The sequence below is a fragment of the Chrysemys picta genome, chromosome 10 (assembly GCF_011386835.1).
Source record: "Chrysemys picta bellii isolate R12L10 chromosome 10, ASM1138683v2, whole genome shotgun sequence".
NCBI lineage: Eukaryota > Metazoa > Chordata > Testudines > Emydidae > Chrysemys > Chrysemys picta.
The window spans coordinates 57,350,177-57,375,571 of NC_088800.1; the positions used below are offsets into that span (position 1 = coordinate 57,350,177).

The 25,395-nt window shown below is 48.2% G+C and overlaps 1 protein-coding gene across 7 annotated transcripts in view; it reads right to left on the reverse strand.

Moving 5' to 3' along the window:
- Nucleotides 1-25,395, reverse strand: part of GSG1L (GSG1 like) — a 118,990-nt gene that overhangs the window by 39,699 nt on the left and 53,896 nt on the right. For 5 of the 7 annotated variants that reach the window (XM_065559905.1, XM_024100634.3, XM_065559906.1 and 2 more), the window contains 3 exons: nucleotides 23,759-23,911; nucleotides 11,605-11,716; nucleotides 7,284-7,451 (listed from right to left, as the gene is read on the reverse strand). In XM_065559905.1, coding sequence (XP_065415977.1) covers nucleotides 7,284-7,451; nucleotides 11,605-11,716; nucleotides 23,759-23,911 — 433 coding nt within the window. The remainder of the gene's footprint in view (nucleotides 1-7,283; nucleotides 7,452-11,604; nucleotides 11,717-23,758; nucleotides 23,912-25,395) is intronic. The other 2 variants (XM_008162551.4, XM_005306129.5) reach the window with 2 other exon arrangements.

A 25,395-nucleotide genomic window follows, 5' to 3' on the forward strand; every position in this document is an offset into this window, starting at 1 on the left:
TTGCAATTAAAGCTGGGCAAAATTTTTCACATTAAACTTTCAATGAATAACAGATTTGATGACACCAAAACATTTTGCAAATTTATGTCGTTTTCACTTAACTGTTTTGGTCAGGGAAAAGAACCTAAAATACCCAAACCAAATACCCCCTCTCCTTCCCCCCCCCCCCCCGAAAAACTAAATGTTTGTTTTGACATTTCAAAATGAACCATTTTGATTTTTTTAAATGACTGTTTCAAAATTTAATTTAGCTTAATGAAAACATTTTAAAAAAATTAAATTGTCAACATTGATTTTTTTTTTATTTTTGTCAAAACAAAACTTAATTTGACCCAAAACACACTTTTTTCAGCTTTTTTTTTGTTTGAAAAAGTGAAAGTTTGCTGGGTTGATGTAAAACAAATATATATATATTTTTAATTGTTCAGAATTAGCAAACCAAAAAAATCCATTATTTACCCAACTCTAGTTGCAAAATAGAGAATTCTACAAAGAATTGCTCTTTCAAAATGGATGCTATCTTTATTTTTTTTTCAGCCTCTGTTAAAGATAAACATCAGTTATGCAGAAAAATGGGAAAACATGACCCTTAATCATTAATATTTCTTTTCACTTCATTGCACTAGGTCTGCTCAACTGAAAATGAGTGGAGGGAGAGAAATTAGGGGGTGTACATGTCTGTTCATGTGCATCTGTGCAGGGGAATGTGGGGACAGGTGGGAAAACCTGTGTGCACACGTGCATGCAGAGAATTTGAGAGGAAACAGGAGGAAGGGATAATTTGGTGAATGGGCGCATAAAGGAATGGGGGTGCAGAAGTAAACAGGAATTTGAGGGTGTGCGTGCAGAGGAATGTAGAGGGTGCGGGAGGGAGGGAGAATTTGAGGCATGTATATGTATGCAGATGAGGGGAAGGGCTAGAGGAGGTGTGGGGAAAGGGGTGCACACTGACTGATTTGTGCTCTTCCGGTGTACAAAGCATCTGTAAACCTAAAGTAACTAGCCAGTACATGCTGGCTGCTTTGCATTGCTCCTGACCGGCAAGAAATTATCCAGAGCATCCTGGTGAATCTGGCAATAAAAGTTACAATTAAAAACAAGTGATTTCAGATTAATTACTGTGTATCTTCAGATCATTAGAAATATCACATGATTACATTCTCTTTGGGTTTCTCGTTCAGCATCCACATGAATTTTTAATACTTTAAAATAAAAAAGGAAATTAAGATGACATTGAGGCTCAGAGTACATATCAGTAACTTAATGGTAAAAAATTACATGAAGATTGTAATTATCCCAACACCTGTATAAGGAGCGCTTGTGGCAGGGTAAGTGTGTGTGGAGGATATATGTCTTCTGGGATGTGTATGTGCTTGTGGGGGGGGGGGGGATTCCATATAGTTAGGAAAAGTTTTTAACTATGTTAGGGATTGGAAATACCAACACAGCAAAGGCAGCTAAACTCTGGAATAGGCTTCCAAGGGAGGTTGTGAAATCCTTGTCACTCAAGGTTTTTAAGAGCAGGTTGAACAAACACCTGTCAGGGATGGTCTAGATTTCCTTGGTCCTGCCTCAGCTCAGGGGACTTGACTAGATGACCTCTCTGGGTGCCTTCCAGCCCTACACATCTAGCATTCTATTTTATGAGATATGGGAGTGTTTGGGGTATGTGGTGAGATATATGTGAGAAGAATTGTCTGATTCTGATTCATCCAGGTTCTGATCTTCCCAGACAGGAACATCTGAACATCCTGTACTGAGCTGGGCATATAGCAGCATGGCCAGTGTGCTCTGGCTAGAGGAAAAACACCTCCTCCCCTAAAGAAATCATCCCATATAGGGGAGAATGAGGCTATTAAATGAGATGGCTACATGGTTTTATGAACACCTTTGCCATTATAAACACCAACAGACTGTTTTTGGGAGTATGCCCTGAATGTAGGGAGGAGATCTAGAAGTAGAATGTCTGCTTCAAGCACAGGATGTGATGTATTTAGCAGTTCTGATGTCGTCACACACACATTACCGCTCTTCCTTCAGAGTGCCTCCTGAAAGGCCACCCAAACCCACATTCCCAACCAGTGAACTTTCGATTGGAGAGCAATACCTATAGCTAGGGGATCCCCACACCAAGAGATGTCCCACTAAAAGATTAAGTAGACTACTGCTTTCTTCCACAAACTAGAAGCATCTTGTATTTCGGAGGGGGAGAAACAGCGACCCTGGAACTTTGAGCATTAAGGAAAGTTCAACATTGCTAATGTTCTGCTACAAATGGGATGAAAAGCACCATCAAAACAAACATGCAAGGGTTAGAATTGTTACAGTCTGCTATGCAATTGACTTGCTCTGTTTATCATGCAGGAAGGACTGCTAGTGATGCTATATAAAATTGCTTAACACTTCCCATTATAATCCCATTTTTAATCGCTTATAACTCTGCCACACTTTAACAGTTCAGGCAAAAAATTTCCATTCTTGCTCTCTACCTCAGGGTGAATTTTTCTGGGAAGACTCACCAAAACTTAATTTGACCATACTAACTTTTTTTATGACCAGTTTTTAAAAAGAGCTCTAGCACCTTTGGTGCTTGTAAATTGGCTTGTAAATTGATGTCAGAGAGGGGCCTTTTACTGTTCTAATAAAACACAACTAAATGTGGCCAAGTTATAAGCCTCAGAAAATCACCATTTGTACTGGCTGAGTAGAAGTTGTCATAGGTTTGCTGCCAAAATCTCTGAACAGTCCATCTGCATTAAGCATGCTGCCTGGCCCTGCTGAGGCAGCTCCAGCATTTGGAAAGAACCATGCCTCCAGCCAGGACAAAAATGGCTCATTCCCCTCCTGCTCTCTGCCATCAAAATATCTTTTCACCTATGGGAAAGAGCACCGCTTCCAAACGTGCTCCCATGCCTTGCGGAGCAGCCTGTTTATTAGCTTTCCCCATCCAGATACCTTTTAAGCTAATGAAAGGTACACTGAGCAGGGAACCTGGAGGTCATTATTTCACATCTCATCTCCTTCACTGATTGACATCAATATTTCTGGGCATTTCATGGGTTGTTGTTTTTTTTAATATCAAGGCCTTTTGCCCTACCTGAGGGGGCAGGCAGGTATTCCTGCAATTTCAGATAGAATAATACAGAGGTTATATAAAGTCACTTCCAGCAGAGCTGGGACTAGCGCCTAGCTTTCCCATATGGCCAACTTCCATCTCAGCCACTGAGCCACCCTGCTTTTCAGAAAGTCTGCCAAATCGGTGTGCTTGTCCATGCTGTATGGAGAATGGAAATTCTCACATATGTAACCAACTGTTGGTGATGAGTGTGCTGAGCCTGAGTCACTGGAAATAATTAGCTCCAAGTCCTAAGTGCCCAGCCAAATCCACAGTCTAACCAGGTGACTCCAAGGCAGGTCTATAGGTTGCTAATGAAAGCAGCTACTCCAGTCTGCTCGGCGTTGCTAGCTGGCAGTTCTGATATATTGCTCCTGCTCAACCCACAGCTGGTCACTTAGCTATCCTGATACTGTTTGATGTGATGAGTCAGCATTCTCTATAGCAGCTGACCTATGGATGATCACAACCTACTTCTGCTGTCATCTCACGTGGCTACTCTTTTAGCTCAAGGGTAGGAGTCTGAGCTGTGTATCTAATGGTCCTAGATTAACCCCTGCTGCTGATCTATGTGGGGAGCTGATACACTGGAACATGAATTCCTTTGATTTTTTTTTTTCATCTGCCACAAGCATGACAAGGGAGGGGCTGTGAGTGTATGTGTGGTGGTTGGGGGGGATGGGCAATGGACTGGTGGAAGGAGGAAGGGGCAGTGCATGTGTCTGGCTGAGCAGTGTGTGGCAGGAGATGGGCACTATGTGTTTGTGGAATGAATGATGAGCATGCAAGGGGATGGGCAGCTTCAGTGTGGGAGAAGGATGGGCTCAGTATGTGGGGAGGGGAAAAGACGGGTTGTGTTTGCAATGGGGTTGGGAGAAGTAGGCCTTAAGGGGACATGGGTGGTTTGCAAGGGGGATGATGGCTGGCCTGTGTGCAGGGGAGCTAGGCAATGCCTATATACTGGGAAGTGGGGGGCGGGAGGGTGTCTGTCTGTGCAGGATGTGCGGTGTGTTGGTGGGGAAATGGGTGGTTTGGGGGGTAACGTCTGATGTTTGTGCAGGGATATGGGTGGTGTGTGGGGAGGATGGGTGTGTACATGAAAATACATGTTGGTGAGGGTGTGTGGGAGGAAATGGGCCATGGGGTGGAAGGAGGATGGGCGATGGATGAGTTTGGGAGGAATGGGTTGTGTGTGGGATAGACAGGCGGATGGGGGAGGCAATGAATGTGTGTGAGGGGGAAGGGGCAGTGTATGGGGGGGGCAAGATAGGTAGTGTGCAGGCCAGGGGATAGGCAGCTTGTGTGTGTGTAGGATTGGTAGGATGGGCTGTGTGTGTGCATGTGAGGAAGAGGTAGGCTGTTAGGGGTGTGTGTGTGAGAGCGGGGGATGAGCAGTGTGTATGTGTAGGGAGTTGTGTGTGAGGAGGTAGGCAGTCTACATACAGAGGGATGGACACTGGGGAAGAGAGGTGGGGTGTGTGTGGAGGGGAATGAGCACTAGGCATCTAGGGAACAGGCTACGGGTATGTGAGGGTGGAATGGAAACTTGTAGGTGGATGGAGCTGGGCAGTGAGTGTGAGGGGGTGATGTGTGTGGAGGGTGCATGCAGAGGGATGGGCAGCATGTGTGTGTGAGGGGGTGGTGTGTGTGTGTGTGGGGGTGCATGCAGAGGGATGGGCAGCATGTATGTGAGTGGAGTGTGCATGCAGGGGGATGGGCAGTGTGTGAGGAGGAATGCGCTATGGGGGGAATGGGTGATATGAGTGCGTGGGGCAGGTGAGTGGCTTGTGTGTTTTGGGGGGTGATGTGTACCCTGTCAGTGGGTGTTACGTGGGGATGGTGGGAGGTGTCGAGGGTGAGGGAAGTATGCCTATGGCATATGAATGGAGTGTGTGTCTGGAGGAGAGGCTAGGCAGTGGGGGTAAGTGGGGTTGGGTGGTATGCGTGTTAGAAGGGGATGGGTGGTTTATTTGTGTGTCGGGGAAGAGGGGCAGTGTATGTTGGGAGAAGGGTGGTATTTTTGTGGGGGAATGTGTGGTGTGTTTGCAAGGGGTCAGTGTGTGTAGGGAAACAGGCGGCACGCACCTAAACTGATGAGTGGTGTGTATATGGAGAATGGGTGGTGTTCATATGTGAGTGGGGAAAGATACTTGTTTGGGGGACAGGTTGTGTGTGCAGAGTGTGTGGGGGTGGCGTGTAGAGGATTGACAGGAGAAGAGGTGTGTGTGTATGGTAGTGGGTATGATATGGGGATGGGTGGTGTGTGTGTGCAGGGGGGATGAGGAGAGTTTTTGTGGAGGTTGTGTGATGTGTGTTGAGAGGGATGCTTGGTGTGTGGGGGAGTATGGTGTGTGTGGTGGTAGGGAAATGTCTAGAGTGTCTGGGGGATGGGTAGTGCATGTATATGTAGGCAGATGTGTGATGTTTGTGGGCAGGATGAGCAGTGTGGGGAAGGAATATGGGAAGCTTGTGTTGGGTGATGTGTGTGGGGGGGGAAGTATGGGCAGTGTGTCGACAAGGGGGTTGGGTGGCATGTGAATGTGTGTGTGAGATGGGTGATTTGTGGGGGGAGTGTGTGGAGAAGATGGCAGATTGTGAGGGGATGATTACAAGTGTAGCAAAATGGTGGGCTGGTGTGTTTGTGGGGAGATGTGTGTATTACTGGAAGTGGATGGGCTGTGTGTGAGTACTTGCAAGAATGGGCAGTGGGTGGTGGTTTTGTATGGAGGGAGATGGGTAGCAGGGGTGGGGAGGACGGATGGTGGTTGTGTGTGAAGGGGGGTGGGTAGTGGGTATGGAGGGAGTATGTGTTTTGTAGGCAGTAAGTAGGATTCATGGGATGTGTGTGGGGTATGGCTAGGAGGAGCAGTGGGTGTATGCAAGGAAGGCTGCAGAGCATGGGGGTGGTTTGTAGATGGGTGGGGTAATGTGGATGAGTAGTGTGTGGAGGGGACAGGCAGTAGGTACACTTGCAGAGGGGGATGGGTGCATATGTTTATGGATAAAGACGAATGTGTATATGGAGTAAAAGTGTGTGTTGGATGGGGATAGGTGGCTTGTGTATATGTGGAGGAGGATGGAGGTGTTAGTATGCAGGGGAAGATGGGCTGTGTTTGATGGCGTCAGGTGACTTGTAGATATTTGAGCATGGAGAGTGGAGGTTGGGAGATGGGCATTGGCTGCAGGCAGCAAGGGAATCAAGTATTTGTTGTGAGTGCTCATATGTTAATGTGAGAGAGTGAGTGGTTGGTGCACATGCTGGGGAAGAAGGGGGGTGACTTTATCCTTCTTAGAATGAGGAGGTGTGCGCATGGCAGGGGTGAGAAGTGGTGTGCATGTGTGGCAGGGCTGTGAGAAGTGGAGAGAGGGTGTCCATGGCAAGTGGGGTGTGTTCACAAGTGGTGGGGTTGATAGGTGAGGTGTGTGTACAGGGGAAGGAGGACCAGTTCTGTGTGCATGCATGGCTGAGGGTGACAGGTGGTAAGTGGGTGTCTCAGGGAGTATGTGGAATAACAAGGGGGTCTGATGTGTTCTGGGTGGAGAGGCTGGTGGAGTATGCAGTTGTCCCTACTCCCAAAGGCTGCACATTTTGGACCCTGGGTCAGAGCACAATGTCTGGCTGTTGCAATGGAGAACACATTTTACAAATTGAAGCCAATCATGTCATTGAATCCCAAGCATTTTCACCTCTTTCCAGCAGGCCTGAACCCATTTCCAGAGAGGCATCTGGGCATCTGTACTGCCTGGGTTCTCAATTGCTTTTTGCAAGCAGATGCTCCCAGAGCATGGGGCAGCTTCCTTTAGGCAAAGGGGAAATGTCATTTTCACCAAACACTGAACATTGGTGTAAGACTTTCAGGCTACTCACACTAAGAGAAAAGTCTTTGCTTCCATTTGCAACATTGCCTGCAAATCAGACACATGCCATAGGGAGCTTCCCAATTTGCCTTTAATGAGGATGTAAGAAGTGGCACACGTGGGGACTTCACAACACTGAAGAAAAAACACAAGTCAAGCAGAATCCTATGGGCTTCTCTTTAACATGGTTCTTCTCCAAGTATCTCAGACTCCACCCAGATCTACAAAGGTGGGGGAGATCCCAGACTTTCTGAGGCTAGCAGTAGCATCCACAAAAACCTCCACTGACCCAGAGACTGACTGCACTGACCTTTCTCTGAAGTACTTGATTGCCTCCTGGTCTAGGAAGGTCTGCTCCTCTCGAAAGCCCTGCTCAAAGATTTTGCGCTTGTGTCTGAACTCAATTACAGTCTTAGTGTAAGAGTTCAATGTAGTGACTGAGGCAGCCATGCAGCAGGTGAAAGAACCCCACGCCAGACTGTGGAAAGAAAAACCAGCAGACAGAATGGGGTTAAGACAGCAGCCCACCTCGTGTTTCTGGAGGCAAGAGACACATGTAAATAGAGTGTGGTCAGGAATGACTAATATATTAGAGAGAGAAGATGGGTGCAGTAACAAAGATGTAAGAAGAGCTTTGTGTAATCTCAAAAGCTGGGCTTTCACCAACAGGAGTTGGTCCAATAAATGATACACCTCACCCAACTTGTCTCTCTAACATCCTGGGACCAACATGGCTACAACAACAGATTTGACTCATTTTACTTCAAGAGAACTCTCACTAGAGCTAGACCGCTTGGATCAGCCAACAGCTTATTCACCAAAAAACATATATATATTTTTTGGTCAAACAAAACTATTCACAAGTTTGGGTCAATAGATTCAGCTGAATAAAAATATATTCAAAACAATTAATTTCAACATTTTCAGAATGTTTTGACTTTTTAGTTTGAAATGACATTTTGTCAAGAATTCTAGCTGGATTTTTTTAAAGGGTTAAAAAAAACCCATACCAATATGTAATGTAACACTGAAAATCCAAAAATATTTAACTTCAGATCAAACAATGTTTTGTTTAATCTGAAATAAGGTGAGTTTTTTTTGTTTTGTTTTGTTGTTGGTGTTTTTTTCATTTTGGCCAATGAACTAAAAACAGTGATTATTCATTCAGCTCTAACTGTGGCCTGATCTCCGTAATGCAAGGCAGGATAACTTGGGCCATGATTCTTATCCTTGGCACTGAGAAGTCCTTTCTGGTAACATGGATGCTACAGTTGAGTGGGGTGAAATTTTTCAAATGAATAGTTTATTCTCCAAAAATGCAGTTTCAGTTGACCTAAAAGTATTCATGAATGTGATATGAATTCACTGAATGGCTTTAGTCAGGTTTTTATTTGTATTTTTGGGGCTTTGGTGCTATTCACAAAACAGCAGTAGGAAGAGGTGGTGCCTACCTTATAGTTCAGCGATTAGGGACCTTACCTGGGCTGTGGGAGACCACAGTTTGGCTCCCTCCTCTGTCTAAGGTTGGAGTAGGATTTGAACTGGGGTCTCCCATACTGCAGGAGAGAGCACTGAGCTATAGGGTAGTGTGAGGCAGGTATGTCTACACTGCACTAAAGGACCTGCAATGCAGCCAGGCTGGGTCAGTTGACTCCTGCTCACCGGCTTGGGTTGTGGGGCAATAATATTGTGATATAGACCCACCCACCCACACGCAGGGTCTCAGAACTGAGCTCAAATGTCTACACTGCTCTTTTTAGCTCTGCTGCCTGGCCCTAGGAGCGTGAGTCAGCTGACCTAGGTTCTGAGATTTGGTGCATGGGATTTTTATTGCAATGTAGTTGGGGGAGCTATGTTAAAAATTTTCATTAATTCAACATCTGAAAAATGTTGGAAATTCTGAGTTAAAGTTAAACTTAAAAGAAATCCAGACAGGGTAAGACCTAGAAATGTGCAGTTGATATCCAAACAACCTTAATTTTGCCCTGCAGCAATGTAATAAATTCATTAATCGTACTTGGGTATGTGTGGTCCTAGATTAGATTAAACTGATTTTTAAATACAACTATGAGGTTGAATTCCAATTCCTGCTTTAAATGCAAAACTCAGCTCTATGCTGTCATGACCTGCACCTCCATAACACCTGTGGCAATTGGTCTAGTTACCTATATGTCCCCATTGCTATAACATCTGAGCACTTCACAAACATTAATTCCCACAGCTCCTATTTGAAGAAGAGTGGTATTCTTCCCCCCATTTTACAGAAGGGGGACTGAATCAATGTGAAACTATGCAATTGTACTAATGGCACACAGGAAGCTTGTGACATAGTCAGGAACTGAACACCCACCCTCTGAAGCCCAGCCACCAGATGACCTTTCCTCTCCTGTACTTCTTTGTAGGGGGTGTAGGCCTTCCTGCTGTGTAGGCCAGACACTCAAACACTAGAACTGGATTTAAAAGGAAGCTATAAATAATATCCTATATATTTATGTTGCTGACTTAGAGGTAATCAAACTTCAGACTTCAGGGCATCATCTGATCCCTAGGGGGATCAAGGAATTTTCCCCTACATACAACACCTCACAACTGGCCTGAAGGCCATGTGGAGTTTTTTGTTTTGTTTTCACCCTCCTCTAAAGCATTACATGTGGGCCACTGCCAGAGGCAGATACAGTTGTCTGGTCTGTTTGGCAATTATGTTTGTTAATCTGGAAGGAGGGAACATAGTTTTATGGTCAGAGCAAGGACCTGAGAGTGATAGGCTGGGCTCTTTTCTCAACGGTGCTACTGGTTTGTTGCGTGGCCTTTGGGAAGTCACTTAACCTCTGGCCTCAGTTTCCCAAACTGCAGAATAAAAATATTGACAATGTGCAGCCCTTTCCAGGGGGCACTGGGACTGATTTGATGTTTCTAAAGTGCTTGGAGGTCCTATGATAAGAGATATTCCAGAATGGCAACATCATTACCATGGAGATAAAAATGTTAAGCATGAGAATGTGTCTCAGTCACTCAGGGAAGCTTGGCAGGAGACTGTAGCTATAACATAAAGAATCAATAGACACCAAGGAAACTGAAAGTTTTGTTATACACCTTTACCCTGATATAACGCGACCTGATATAATATGAATTCGGATATAACACGGTAAAGCAGTGCTCGGGGGGGGGGGGAGGACTGCGCACTCCGGCGGATCAAAGCAAGTTCGATATAACGCAGTTTCACCTATAATGCAGTAAGATTTTTTTGGGCTCCCAAGGACAGCGTTATATCAGTGTAGAGGTGTACTTTAAACAAATGTGTGAAGGTTTGGGAATGCTCAGTGACCATGACCTGGGCCATGGCACCTTCAGCCTCTCCCTCACAGCTGTGTCAGGCTGCTTCCTGCTCATCACTGAACTGACACTCACAATTAGTTGGCCACTGCAAATCCAATATTTATGTGGCTAACAATGTGAACTGGTGCATAGTGAGTTCTGAAACCAGGGTGGGGGCCCCAATAGCCTCCTGATAACCCTTCTAAAGGGGGTGAGGGAGGCTAATAATTCCTTGCACTGGAACACAGGAGGGATTGTGGGGGATAACAGTCGTGTGTGTGGGGGGGGCTAATCCCAGCAGTGGGGGGCTAAAAATCCCCTGCATTGGAATGTGGGATTTGGAAGAGGGGGAGGGCTAATCCCTTGCCTCACAATGTGGAGGGGGCTAATAATCAACTGCATTGAGGTGTGAGGGGCTAAGAACATCCTGCCTCAGATCCTGGAGGGGTAATAACCACCTGCCTTGGAATGTATGTGTGGATGGAGGATCATTAATAATCCCCTGCCTTGGTGCCTGCAGGGAGTGTGTCCACACTTGCCTGTTTTAGGGAGTAGAATTAAAATATTACTCAGTAATAAAAAAAATTAAAATGCAATAAATTACAATGGAAACCCTTCCTCAGGCTCCACAGGACAATGCAAGCTGTTGAAAGTTGTGAAAACTGTGATCAAAATATTCCTAACTCCCCAAATTCTCCTATACTAGTCAAATGTGCCAGTTCTCCTAAAGGGCAGAACAATAAAACATATTGGGGGGCTTCTAGGCCAAGCCAGTATTTTTATCTCATGAGCAAAATAAATATGGGACTCATTCCAAAACCAACCCCCCCTCACTGTACATTAAATTCTCTCCAAAACACTTTGTCTGATTTGCCTTAAACCTTCCAAGAAACTCCCCCTGGGTGCTGTGAGATCCAAAAGAGCTATGCCTCCCACTGCCACACAGGGGCATTGCAGCTTCTTTAGAAAATTTCCCTGTAAGACACAATTGAGCCTTTACTGTAAATACATGAAACCAAGAGTTTCAGAAATGTTATGGCACCTAATTCAAATGTATACACTTAATGGAATCGCTCTCAGTGGTGGTAATTGTGGCTGCAGTTGACTTGCAAGAGATATAACTAATGATTTTTATTTGCAATTTCAAAACTAGCCAATGCAATCCAATGTCTATGATCAACTGTGTGTTTTTTGCACTTGGAAATGCACATACAATTTCCTGGATATTTAAGACCATGTTTGTAACTCCTGCACTGATATCCATAATCAGACAATCCAAGAGTGAGATGAAGATACTAAATGAAGGAGACACTTACCAGAAGGACCAGCCATAGTCCCATGAATGTGGTCTCCAATCTTCTGGTCCAAGGCTGACTGTCACTTGGAAAACTTGGGTGTACATCATATGAGCCACCATCCCCAAGAGACCTGGAAAGCAGGAATTGTAACAGGAACATCTTTCCGATCTTTTCTATTCTTCCTGAAGGAGCTTCCCCAACTCCAGCAGATGCTGAAAGCTCCTGCAGATAACCCTCTTGGTGCACCCTGCACCACTGCAGAAAAGGCAGCACATTGTGGGCAGAGGAAGGGAGCCATTCAGGTTTTGCTATTTTACAACACAGTCTGAATGGTACAGGAGTGCTGATGGTATAAAGGGAACCCTTTGAAGAGCTTGCCAACACATTAATGTTAACATCAACCTTGCTACTGTAAACCAGGTTTTCTCTGGTTACGCCGTTCAGCTTCTGCATGGTACCTGAATACTTCCATTGGTTGCTCATACAAATTGATATTTCCAAGAATCATATAAACATCCAGCCCCAAGTGTCCCTTGTGAGAAGTTGTTGTTGTTATATGTATTACCATATCACATAGGACAGCGGTTCTCAACCAGGGGTAGATATTCCCCTGGCGGTACACAGAGGTTTTCCAGGGCGTACATCAACTCATCTAGATATTTGCCTAGTTTTACAACAGGCTACATGAAAAGCACTAGCGAAGTCCATACAAACTAAACTTTCATACAGACAATGACTTGTTTATACTGCTCTCTCTATACTATACTCTGAAATATAAGTACCATATTTATATTTCAATTGATTTTATAATTATGGTAAAAATGAAAGTAAGCAATTTTTCAGTAATAGCATGCTATGACTTTTGTATTTTATGTCTGATTTTGTAAGCAAGTAATTTTTAAGTGATGTGAAACTTGGGGGTACACATGACAAATCAGACTCCTGAAAGGGGTACAGTAGTCTGGAAAGGTTGAGAGACACTGACCTAGTCATGGACCTGGACTCTATTGTGCTAGGTGCTGTAAAACACAGAGCAAAAAGACAGTCCTTGCCCCGAGGGACTTACAATGTAAGTATAAGACGAGACAACAGATGGGGGAGCACAAGTAAGGGTACGTCTATACTTACCCGCTGGTTCGGTGGCAAGCAATCTTCTGGGATCGATTTATCGCGTCTTGTCTAGACGTGATACATCGATCCCGGAAGTGCTTGCCGTCGACGCCGGTAATCCTGCTCTGTGAGAGGAGTAGGCGGAGTAGACGGGGGAGCCTAGCTGCCGCGTGTGGACCCGCGGTAAGTACCTTTAAGTTCGAACTAAGATACTTTGACTTCAGCTACATTATTCACATAGCTGAAGTTGCGTATCTTAGTTCGAACTGGGGGCTTAGTGTGGACCAGCCCTAAGCAATGAGACAGTATTAGTCAGCATGGTAAGCAGTGGTCTCTGCACACCAGCAGCCCAACCATTGTCAAGGTTTTTGGAGGCATCACAGCAAAGGATAATTTTGAGGTGGGATCTGAAGATGGATAATGAAGTAGCTTTGTGTACATTCATAAGGAGAATCTCCGAAGCATGGGAGAAAGCATTAAGGTGTTTGAAAATTTAGCAAGTGGGCAGTGGAGACTGGAATTGTGGGGCCACTGTAGGTGAGCATCAACAGCTCAAAAGCAAATGAAGTATGATAGGTAGTGTGAGGACTGACTAGGAAGTAGAGGACTGCTTTTGGGTCAGGAAGTAATTCATTAGTAAAGGGATGCAAATGCAGTGCACCATGTGCAGTATTTCAGAATGACTGATCATAACATGAAATTTATATATATGTGAAAAAAACCTCTTAACAGAAACAGTTCCAAATTGCATAAAGTTACACGCAATATAAAACGTCTCATGTTTTTTTGTAGAGGTCATTTGCTTGAAGACACTCAAGTACCAAGCACACACGTTGGCCATGAAGGGCTTGGGATTTCTGAGAAGATGACGATGTCATCTAAGTAGATCACTACGAACTGCTTCAGAACATTTCTAAAGATGTCGTTCACAAAGTGCTAGAATGTGGCTGGAGCGTTGGAAAGACTGAAGGACACAACAAGGTATTCAGAATGATCATACTGGATGTGAAATGTTGTCTTCCACTCACTGGCATCTAGGATACAGACTAGACTGTAAAACACCACAAAGATCAAGCTTGGTGAATACTTTAGCAGAGCCCACCCTCTCCAATAGTTCATTGTTCAAAGGTAAAGGGGATTCATTCTTGAGAGTAATGTTGTTCATCGCTCGACAGCCTACACAAAGATGTGAAGAGCTGTATTCTTTTTGACAAACAGAACTGGAACCTCTGTGGTCGATTGTTGCTGGATGGTTAAATTTTTTTGCTAGGTCCTCATTGAGGTATTCCCATAGGGCATGGAGTTCTGGCTCTAACAAGGTATAAAACCAGTGGAATTTTGGCCCCTGTCTGAAGATCAATGGAGCAATAATAAGACCTATGCAGGGGTAGGACATCAGCATTTTTTAAAATCAAATATGTAAGCAAAATCTTAATAGTGAGCTGTTACTCCTTGAATTTGCTGGACACAGAAGGTGGTGGACTTCTCCATGCTGTTTCTTATCCCTGCTGCCTGACTCTGCAAGACACCATTGCTGGCAATAGCCTGACTTGAACCATACCTTTTGCATCTTCCAGGAGATATTTGGATCATGGACCAAGAGGCAGGGGATGCCAAGTGTGATGGGGAAGTGAGGTGAGTTAATAAAGTTAAATTTCAGGGTTTCTTGGTGGTCTTGTATTTTGACCCAAAGGGGCACGTATTAGTAGGTGATGGGACTTGAGGATAGCATGCTCCCATCAATCAATTTCTCTAAGTGTGGGGCAAGCTTTCTTTGTACTGGAAGTTGGGTAGCCTTAGCAAACCCAGTGTACATTGAATTACTAGAGGCTCCAGAATCCACAAGTGCAAGTTGGGTGCAGCTCACCTTAGGTGTGGAAGGGATGCAGAGACAGAACAAGACTTACAAGTGGGGATGGCAGTGATCCACAGCTGTTAAGATGCATGTTGGCAGAAGAAGGGATCAGTTTGGGGAACCTGATTCCATGATTACGTCCAGCTACAACCCCCTTAATGGGGGTGGACCTGGTTGTTTCCTGGATCTGGCACAGGTGTGGATTCAAGGGTGTAGTCAATGGTGAAGTGACCTGCCCTCCACAGTACAAGCAAAGGCCATTCCATCACCAATACTCTTTCTCCAAGACAACGAGATGTCTTTTCATTATGGGCTCTGTCCCTGGGGCTGCATCTGGGGGCAGTCAGAATGGGACTGCACCTAGACTTGGGTTGAATGTATACTCTTTTTTTCATGGCACCATTTGAACAGTCAACTGAACTATACTTACAGATTGACAGTATGAGTTCAGCACTGTGTATGCGTTGAGTGGGGGGTACCCCAAAGCTCAAGATCAAACTATTGATGAGATGTGGGTCAAAATGGACTCAGTCTGAGTTTTGCCCAGGGACCCATGGTTCCCACTAAATCCTTGAGGGACCCAAATAGATAACAATATTTAAGAAATTGTACCTTTTTTTTTTTACACAGTGAATGGGCCAATACAGAAAAATTAAAGGGTTTCCATTCCCACTATTTTATGTGCTTTAAAGCCTAGTTCTTGTAAATGCTCTAAAATCCAAATGGTTAATCAGATTGCTTTGAAATTTGGTGTGCCTCCTGGGCTGCATGGTAGTGTTAGGGGTCCCAGTTTGATGTCATTTGATGCCTGGGGATCCCTCCTGAAACCAGTTTCCTTCTGTTGCATTGAACTGCTAAGCTGAGAGACACTAACCATTGGATGAATCACACCTCAGTGAGCTTGATGAATCTGCGCTCACCCTTGATGGGTTTGAACCCACCTTTCAGTTACCATAACTACTGATAAATTAATCACAAACCCCAACCTAAGACAAAAGGAGTGACTGGAGATTGGCTACAATTTGTGAGTCATGGGTAGCTGTTTGTTTTGGGGGGCATGTAATCAAAGTGGCAAGAGTGAAATGCCTGCAACCTGCATAGAAACTATTTAAAAACACTAATAGAGACTCAAATTAAATGTATACCCCAACTTAAAAAAAAAATAGTAAGAGGACCAAAAATGCCACCATGGCAAAACAACAGAGTAAAAGAGGAGGTTAGAGGCAAAAAGGCATCTTTTTGAAAATAGGATTTGACTTCCAACTCAGGAAAATAGAATGGAGCATTACCACTAGTAAGTCAAGTGTAAAAGTATAATTAATTAGGCAGGTCAAAGAATTTGAAGAGCAACTAGCAAAAGGCACAAAAACTAACAGCAAAAAAGTATTTAAGTACATTGATTGTTTGGCAGGCTTCCTGCTTCAAAATGAGCCACTGGAGGACGATCAAGGTGCTAAGGAGCACTAAAAGAAGACAAAGCCATTGCAGAGAAGCTAAATTAATTCTTTGCATCAGTCTTCACTACAGTGGCTGTGAGGGAGATTTCCACACCTGAGCCATTCTTTTTGGGTGACTAATCTAAGGACCTGTCCCAGATTGAGGTGTCAGTAGAAGAGGTTTTGGAACAAATACATAAATTAAACGGTAATACGTCATCCGAGCCAGATGGTATTTACCCAAGAGTTCTGAAGGAACTCAAATATGAAATTGCACAACTACTGACTGTGATATGTAACCTATTGCTTAAATCAGTCTCTGTACCAGATGACAGGAGGATAGGTAATGGGGAGATTTTTTAAAAAAGGCTCCAGAGGCAATCCTGGCAATTACAGTCCAGGAAACTTAACTTCAGTAATGGGAAAATTGAAACTGTAGTAAAGAACAGAATAATCACCCACACATGCAGAGGTGGAGCCCCCCCCTTAGGGGAGGCTAGCTCCCAGCTCCACCCCTTCCACCCACACCCTTTCTGCCAGAGCCCCAAGACCCCCTCCCCCGCGGCCAGAGCCATGAGTCCCTCTCCCCTGCCCTGCCTGGAGGAGTACCAAGTGGCGCCCCCTAAGCCAGAGGAGCCCCAGGCCAGCTGGAGCCCTGAGTGCCTGCACCTCCTCCCCCTCGGCAACCTTACCTGGGACTCCTCTGGCTAACCCTCCTGGATTGGCTGGGAGTTTCCCAGCATCAATCTCCTGGTGGCTAAAAGTCCAGTGGGCAGCACAGCGGGGCTAAGGCAAGCTCCCTACCTGCCCTGGCTCCACATGAGTCCTGGAAGCAGCCGGTATGTCCCTGCAGCTCCTAGGCACAGGGGTAGGCAGGGGGTCTCTGCGCGCTGCTCCCGCCCCAGCACTGACTCCACAGCTCCCATTGGCCAGGAACCACAGTCAATGGGAGCTGTGGGGGTGGTACCTGCAGGCAGGGGCAGTGCGCAGAGCCACTTGGCCACCCTTGAGCCTAGGAGCTGGACATGCCAGTCGCTTCCGGGAGCTGCCCGAGGTAAGCGCTGCCCAGTTGGTGCCCACACCCCTCACCACCTCCTGCACCCCAACCCCCTTCCCCAGCCCTGAGCCCCCTCCCGCACCCAAACTCCCTCTCAAAGTCCATACCCTGCACCCCCTCTTGCACTGCAACCCCCTGCCTGAGGTTCAGCCCAGAGCCCTCTCCCACACTCTGAACCCCTGGGCCCAAGCCTAGAGCTCACACCCCAACCCGCTGCCCCAGCCCAGTGAAAGGGAGTGTGTGTGGGGGGGACAGCAAGTGACAAAGGGAGGGGGGATGGAGTGAGCAGGGGGTGGGGCCTTGGAGAAGGGGCCGTCCAGGGATGTTGCCTCAGGGAGTGGGCGGGGAGGGGAGGGGCAGGGCAAGGGTGTTCAGGTTTGTGTGATTAGACAGGTGACAACCCTAGTCCCAGTCCAGCCAAAGCCCCCATCCACCTGCCCAGAGGTGCCCCAGGCCAGCCACAGCCATGCCGCACCTCCCATCCCCTCCTCTCCCCAGACCCCAGACGTTGTGGGGAGAAGCCTCTCACTCTCCTCTGAAGAAGCTTTTGATATGCCCCATGCAGGTTCCAGGGCGGCTGGGCAGCAGTATTTGCTACTCAACTTCCTGGGTTCATGAGTAATCTCTCTGGAGTCCAGGGAGATTACTGATGAACCCGGGAAGCTCACTAGCACGTACCGACTCCTCAGCCACCCCAGAACCTGAATGGGGCATAATAAAGCAAAAACTTCCTCCCAAACCCCTCACCGGGGAGGTCTGGCGGCAGCAGTTTCCAGGGGGTTAAAGGACAAGGGTGATCCAGTGGATATAATGTACTTGGACTTCCAGAAAGCCTTTGATGAGGTCCCTCATTAAAGGCGCTTAAGCAAAGTAAGCAATCATGGGATAAGAAGGAAGGTCTGCTCATGGATCTGTAACTGGTTAAAAGACAGGAAATAAAGGGTAGGAATAAAAGGACAGTTTTCACAGAGGAAAGAAGTAAATGTGGGGGGGGAGCGGCCAAGGATCAGTCCCGGGACCTCTGCTGTTCAACATATTCATAAATGAACTGGGAAAAGGGGTAAACCGTGCAGTGGCAAAGTTTGCAGATGATACAAAATTACTCACGATAGTCAAGTACAAAGCTGACTGTGAAGAGCTACAAAGGGATCTCACAAAACTGGATGAATGGGCAACATAATGGCAGATGAAATTCAATGTTGATAAATGCAAAGTAATGCACATTGGGAAAACATAATCCCAAATGATAGCTAATTTGGATTCCATTATTTTGTTACCACTCAAGAAAGATCTTAGAGACATTGCGGATAGTTCAGTGAAAACATCCACTCAATGTGCAGTGGCAGTCAAAAAAGCGAATAGAATGGTAGGAACCATTAGGAAAGGGATGGGTAATAGTGTTGTAAATATCACAATGCCACTATAGAAATCCATGCTACGTCCACACCTTGAATACAGTGCACAGTTCTGGTCGCCCCATCTCAAAAAAGATATCTTAGACTTGGAAAAAGTACAGAGAAGAGCAACAAAAATACTTAGGGGTATGGAACAGCTTCTGTATGAGGAGAGATTTAAAAGATTGGAACTGTTCATCTTGGAAAAGAGATGACTAAGGAGGGATATGATAGAGGTCTATAAAATCATGATTGGTGTAGAGAAAGTGCAAAAGAAAGTGTTATTTGTCTCTTCACATAACACCAGAACCAGGAGTCATCCAATGAAATCAATAGGCAGCAGGTTTAAAACAAAAGGAAGTACTTCTTCACACAATACAAGGTCGCCCAGTGGAACTCATTGCCAGGGGATGTTGTGAAGGCCAAAAATGTAACTGGGTTAAAAAAAGAATGAAGATAAGTCCATTAAAGGTTAGTAGCCAAGATGGTCAGGAAAGCCACCCCATGCTCTGGTGTCCTTAAGTCTCTGACTGATCCATCCCGTCATCCAGTCCCAGCATCTGGCAATCTATAATTGTCCTGTTTTGTTCATTCCCTATGAAGCATCGGACATTGGCCACTGTCAGAAGACAGGCCACTGGGCTAGATGGTCCATTGGTCTGACCTAGTATGGACATTCATATGCTATGTTCTTAAAGCATTTGGGGGTGGGGGTGGAAATTAGACATGTGAATGCCTGGGAGGGCAGGCTTATTAGGGGTGGAGGAGTGGAGAAGAGGGGCTTGGGGATGCAGTGTGGGAAAGGGGGATAAATGTTGATGGATAGTAAGGGAGGTGAGAGAGGTTGGGAACTAAGGGTCGGGAGGCCTGGCACTCAACAGCTGGGTCAGTGCACCCCACCCCTATGAATGCCACAGCTCTGACAGTGCACCCCAAGCCCTTTGCACTCCCCAGCTCTGCTAGTACACTCCTTGCACCCCACAGCTCTTCCAGTGCTTCCCAACCCCCCTGCACCCCACAGCTCTTCCAGTGCTTCCCAACCCCCCTGCACCCCACAGCTCTTCCAGTGCTTTCCAACCCCCCCTGCATCCCACAGCACTTCCAGTGCTCCCAAACCGCCCTACACTCCCAGCCCTGTCAGTGCAGACTGGGGGTTCGGGTGAGGAAGGCATGTGGAGTACGGGAGAGGAGAGGTGGGACAGTGGGAAGGGGCCATTGCGGGCTAGTAGGCGCCGGCAGCAGGCAAAGAGCCCTCCCCCTCCCCTGACCCGACCCTAGGAGCCAGAGGGACCTGCCGGATGCTTCCCAGGAGCCGCCCCAGGTAAGCACCGCCGGGACTCCCCACCTAGCCCCCCGGCAGGTCCTTCTGGCTGTTAGGGTCGGGTTGGGTTGGGAGGGGCAGAGGGCTCTCTGTGCGCTGCCGGTGCCTGCAAGCCTGGCTCTGGGAGCTCCCATTGGTGCTTTTCCTGGCCACTGGGAGCCACGGAGCTCGTGCTTGTGGCGGGTGCAGCACGTGGAGACCCCTCGGCTGCCCCTGATCCTAGGAGCCAGGGGGATCTACGGCAGGAGGGGTGAGTAGGCGGGCAGGGGGGTGAAAAGGCCAGTGGCGGGCAGTGGGGGTTGAAGAGGCGAGCAGCGAGGAAGGCAGCAGCAGGCGGGAGGGTGAGGAGGTGGGCAGCGGGCCAGCAGTGGGCAGGGGGGTGAAAAGGCCAGTGGTGGGCAGCCGGGGTTGAAGAGGCGAGCGGTGAGGAAGGCGGCAGCGGGTGGGTGGCTGGGCGGGGATGAGGAGGCAAGAAGCAGCGAGCCAGCAGCAGGCAGGGGTTCTCGGGGCGGGCATGGGGGTTTCTGGCAGGTGGGAGGAGGCGAGTGGTGGGTGGGGGACTGAGGAGGGACACAGCAAGCCAGCGGCGGGCCAGGGGGTGAGGAGGGGTGTGGTGGCAGGGCTGAGTGGGGAGGGGGCAGGACCTGGGGCAGAATGGGGGTGGAGCGGGGGAGGAGCGGGGGTGGACTGTGCGCGGGGCCGACCCCCCCCTATCCCCCTCATGGAGTGTCCTTTTTTGTGGATGTTCAAATATGGTAACCCTACAATAAAGAAAAAAATTGTGCAAGGGTTTCTATGCAGCCACCTTATGGTTGCCTGGGTAGTTTGTGGGAACAGGGCCGGCGCAACCCATTAGGCAACATAGGTGGTCACCTAGGGCACTAACATTTGTGGGGCAGTGACCATGGTGACCGAATCTTCGGCCGCCCCGGTTGTCGTCAGTATTTCGGGGGCGGGACCTTCCGCCGCCTAGGGCGGCAAAAAAGCAGGCGGCACTCCTGTGTGGGAATGTGTCAAAGCCAGTGCCCCTGGTGAACACCCCACCCCTGATGTTTCTAGTGTGAACTTTTGGTACATCTGATCAATAAGATTTAAAAACTCGCGTTGCTTGCTACAAGTTGTCTCTGTTATAATAGAGCATGCTTTTGTTTTATGGGGATGCTTGATGTGAACACAGCAGAGTTGTCAGCAGCCAGTCTCACCAATTTTTTTGTTATAGTGATTGGGGGGGGAGCTGGAGATTGAGAATTTGGGGAGGGGACAGAGACAGGGAAAGGGGTTGTGGCTGCAGAGCAGTTGCTCAATGAGGATTGGTGGTAAGCACAGGGTCGGCTCTGGCTTTTTTGCCGCCCCAGGCAAAAAAGCCTCCTGCCACCCCCCGCTCCACCCGCTGGCGGGGAGCGCGGCAGGGGAGGGTGCCGAGCCCGGCTGCGGGCCCGCTCTCCCCAACCGGCCAGAGAGCCGGGGGAGGGCGGCTTCGCTCTTCCCGGCCGGCCGGAGCGCCAGGGGAGGGCAGCAAGCCCGGCCGGGGCCCCGCTCTTCCCAACCGGCCGGAGCGCCGGGGGGAGGGCGGCGAGCCCGGCCGGGGCCCCGCTCTTCCCGACCGTCCGGAGCGCCGGGGGGAGGGCGGAGAGCCCGGCCGGGGCCCCGCTCTCCCCGACCGGCCGGAGTGCCAGGGGGAGGGCGGCGAGCCCGGCTGCGGCCCCGCTCTCCCCGGGTGAGTGCCACCCTCCTCCAGGTGCCGCCCCAAGCACATGCTTGGAGGGCTAGTGCCTGGAGCCGGGCCTGGGTAAGCAAGCCGTGGATTGTATTTTACTAGCCTTGGGGATGGGGGCAAGTGGCTTGTAGCAGGGTGGACACCTGCTCCTGCCTGGAAGGGCCTGAGATAGCCCAGGGAGTAGGCAGTGTGAAGGCTGAGCTGATTAGGGGAAGTGGCTGCAGCTGGGGCACGCCCCAAACAGCCTCAGCAGGCCGTATAAAGGCTGGGAGCCAGGAGCTCAGGCCAGAGTCTCTCTCTGCCTTCAGAGAGAGAAGGGCCTGGCTGCAGGGAGCGAGACAGGATACCTGTAGTGGAGCAGGGCTGGGGAAAGGCTGGGGAGCTCCAGCCTGGATAGCCCCAGGCTGCGGCCTGGTAGTAGGCCAAGGGGTACTGGGGGTTGCAGTGGGCAGCCCAGGGCTAGGCCAAGGCAGCAGGTCCAAACCTCCCTTGCCAGTGATGAGTGGCCTATACTGCAGTCTGCCCCAGGGAGCGGGGGCTAGTTGGTGACTGGCAGTGGCCTAGTGCTGAGGCAAGGTGGGGCTAGTGGGTGGGGGAGACCCAGATCTGTGGGGTACTGCCAGGGGGCAGTGACCCAGAGCAAGGGGCACCAGGGGTCCTGGGAGGGACACAGGGGCCAGAAGTAGGGACAAGGTGGATCACTGGCCTACAGAGGGCGCTCCAGAAGCTGGATGAGCTGATTCCCCAGAGTAACCAGTAGGGGGCGCTGCAGGGGTGAGTCTGTACCCTTACATGGCTACTTCCTGATCTTGGGGCAGATTAATGAGCGGGTTCCAAAGACACATAGCATGGAGGTTTGGAAATGACAGCGCCGGCATCTTTACTACTGAGGGAAAAGAAATATGTGCACTGCTAGATTTGCTAAAGGGTGGATTCCAGAAGATGGAACTTTCTCTTTGCTATCACAGTAGCAACAAGGAAGTTAATGTTGTAATTCTCCCCCTTCACAGTGAAACAGCTGTGAAATTCACTTGTCTACTGCCTAGCACAAACTGGAGTGCTGCTGAGTTCATTGTGGCCATTAGTGAGAGAGAGCGGACGGCTTGCTGTCCTGCACTCTTGTATCTTCTTGGTTTTCATTTGTATGGCCCCACACATACAGGCTGTGTGAGAGGGAATCACACACAGGGTCAGATGCCATGTTTCAAGAGTGTTTGGCCATCCTCACCCTTCTGAGATACTCCATCAAATTCTGTCCTAGTGCAAGAGTCACAGTTTAGGGCTCCAGCAAGTTCAGGAGTCAGAGAGCTGGCAGGGAAGCAAAGCACATTAGGGATATACCAGGGACCCATGCTGTCCTCAGACCCTCACTTTCACTCTATGTCTAGAATGCATGGTTGGGAACAAAATGGGTCTGTCTACACTGCAGCTGGGAGCATGCCTCCTAGCCTGGGCAGACAGACTCATGCTAGCTCTGCTCAAGCTAGCACACTAAAAATAGCAGTGTGGCCATTGCAGCATAGGAATTGGCATAGCTTAGCTGCCCAAGTGCAATCCTGGCTGACCCCCAAGCTCAGGTGGCTAGCCCATGCCGCAGCTTGTGCTGCAACATCCACGCTATTCATTTTAGCATGCTAGCACAAACAGAGCTGGTGTGCATCAATCTACTCGGGTTGGGATGTACAGTCCCAGACTAAGCCTAACACGGTTTAGTCTGCTAGAATCTGCAGCCAGCCTGAGACAATAGATCTGAGAGGTGTGAACTTCCCCATTCACGTCCATGGAGTTGTTCCTGAGCTGTCCTTTGGTAACACCAAGTCTTCTTCACCCATTGTGGATACTAGAATGCCTCTCACTCTTAATTCTCCTAATGCATCAGCTAGACCCCTTTCCTTTTTCCTGCACCCTCTAGCCCTCCTCCCTTCTTTAACGTGAAGATTAAAAAGGGATTTTCAAAACACACCTTCTCGTTTTCCTATTTGGTGACCAGGAGGGTGATGCTGAGAGAGGAGGTTCATAGATGACACAGTCAGGGCAGTGTCGGTGGCGTAGGAAGATTAACGAGCGTGCTATCACTTTGGATTTAGCTCCAGGTATTTTCAGTTCTCCAGGGCTATAGGCAGCACTACTGTGCTGACCCTTTCCCAAAGCTCTAATGAAACCTGGCGAGCTGCACATGGCTGAGAGGAGCCCGGCAGTCCTGTGTTCTCAACCTTTCAAAGTTTCAGAATCTCACTTCGTTGGATGTCCCAGGCGGACTGAGGAGTGGAAAGGTCCCTTACCTGACAGCACAGTGAAGACAGCAGCAAAGGCATTTAGCTTGAGCCCATCTATCACATTACTCGAATGGAAGAGCTCTAGGCACATGAGGCTGAACCCAACGACTAACAGCGTGATGTACAACACTTCAGACACGACCGATAGCCACAGGACACCTGCAACACAGGAGAGAAACAACCAGAGGCTGCTTTTAGTTACCTTTGACACAGTCCAAAATTGACAAAAGCACAGCGATGAGGGCAGGAATATGTAGCGCTGACTCCTGCCATTTAAATGGGGCAGAGAAAACGCTTGAGGGAAAGCAAACGTGGCAGTGAAGGGGGCTGGGTTTGGGACACAGGCACCCTCGTCTCAATTTTCAGCTGAGCTCTGCTAATGACTCTATGTGATCCTAAGCAAGTCATTGAATCCCTGTGTCTGAGTTCTCCAGCTGTAAAATAGACGTGATATAATAATTAATAATCCCCACCATAGCTGGGTGCTGCTGGGAATAAAGTTTGGGAAGTGCCAGGGACTGGATGTGAAAATGGACAGATAAAAGGGCTTGATGTGCCTCGAGGGTAAGTGCTGAGCTGTTCTGAAACAGAAAGATTTAGTTAGGAGAGGTCAGAGAAGCTCCAGGGCTCACGCTCTCCTAAGAATGTGAATGGCGGAAGCAGCAGGCACTGACTGTTCAGAGAGACAGTTGGTAGGGCGCTAGAACTGTGCAGTTAGTGCCCACTATGTGTGTATTTGAGTTGGACAGCTGTGTGCAATTGCCTTGTCCCACTACATAGCACAAACTGGAGTTCATTGTGGCGATGGGTGAGAGGGAACGGCTTGCTGTCCTGCACTGTGGTATCTTCTTGGTTTTCATATGCATGGTCCCTCGGGGATGGGCTGTGTGAGGTAGAGTCTCAGCTCAAAGGCCACAATTCAAATTCCCATTCTTCGCAACATCTCCAACATCTGAGTGGTGCTTATGTCACTCTTTTCCATCTGAAGATGCACATTTCTTTGGAAAGGATGGCCATTCTCCAATCAGTCCCAGTATGAAGCAGAAACACTGGAAAACTACCATTCTTGGATGGATGGATGGATTTGAAAAGAAACACCCTTTATACCTTTTCTGGAGCACCATTGCAGGATGGTGGGGGTGATCACCATGCCTACATTAGTGGCACAGCATCAGACAACTCCAGAGAGACTTGTACTGACTCAGTGCTGTGTTGGCAACTTGATTCAAGCATCAGTTGACTGTCAGGTCTTTCTACTGCATGGATCCATGAGAGCAAAATGCACTGGTACCAGCCATCACACACTAGTTTAATTTCCTAGTGCAGTGGAATTAATGAGAAATATAGCATGAACATCATATCTTGAAGGTGACATTGGAGATGCAGAGGCAGTAGTGCTTAAAAAGTGCATTAAAAAGTTAAGTGACATGAGTCTGAATTGGAAGCACTCTAAAAGAAGGGGGGTCACAGGTGCCTGAACAATGGCCCTGCCCCCCAAGCCTCCGCCTTCATGCTGTCTCTTTCCCCGAGGCCCTGCTCCAGCGCCACGTCTTCCCCCATCCCCTCCATGACCCCATCCCCACTAGCTCTTCTCCACTCCCTATCCCATGTCACTTGCCCTTATGGCTTGTAAAAAGTGGGAG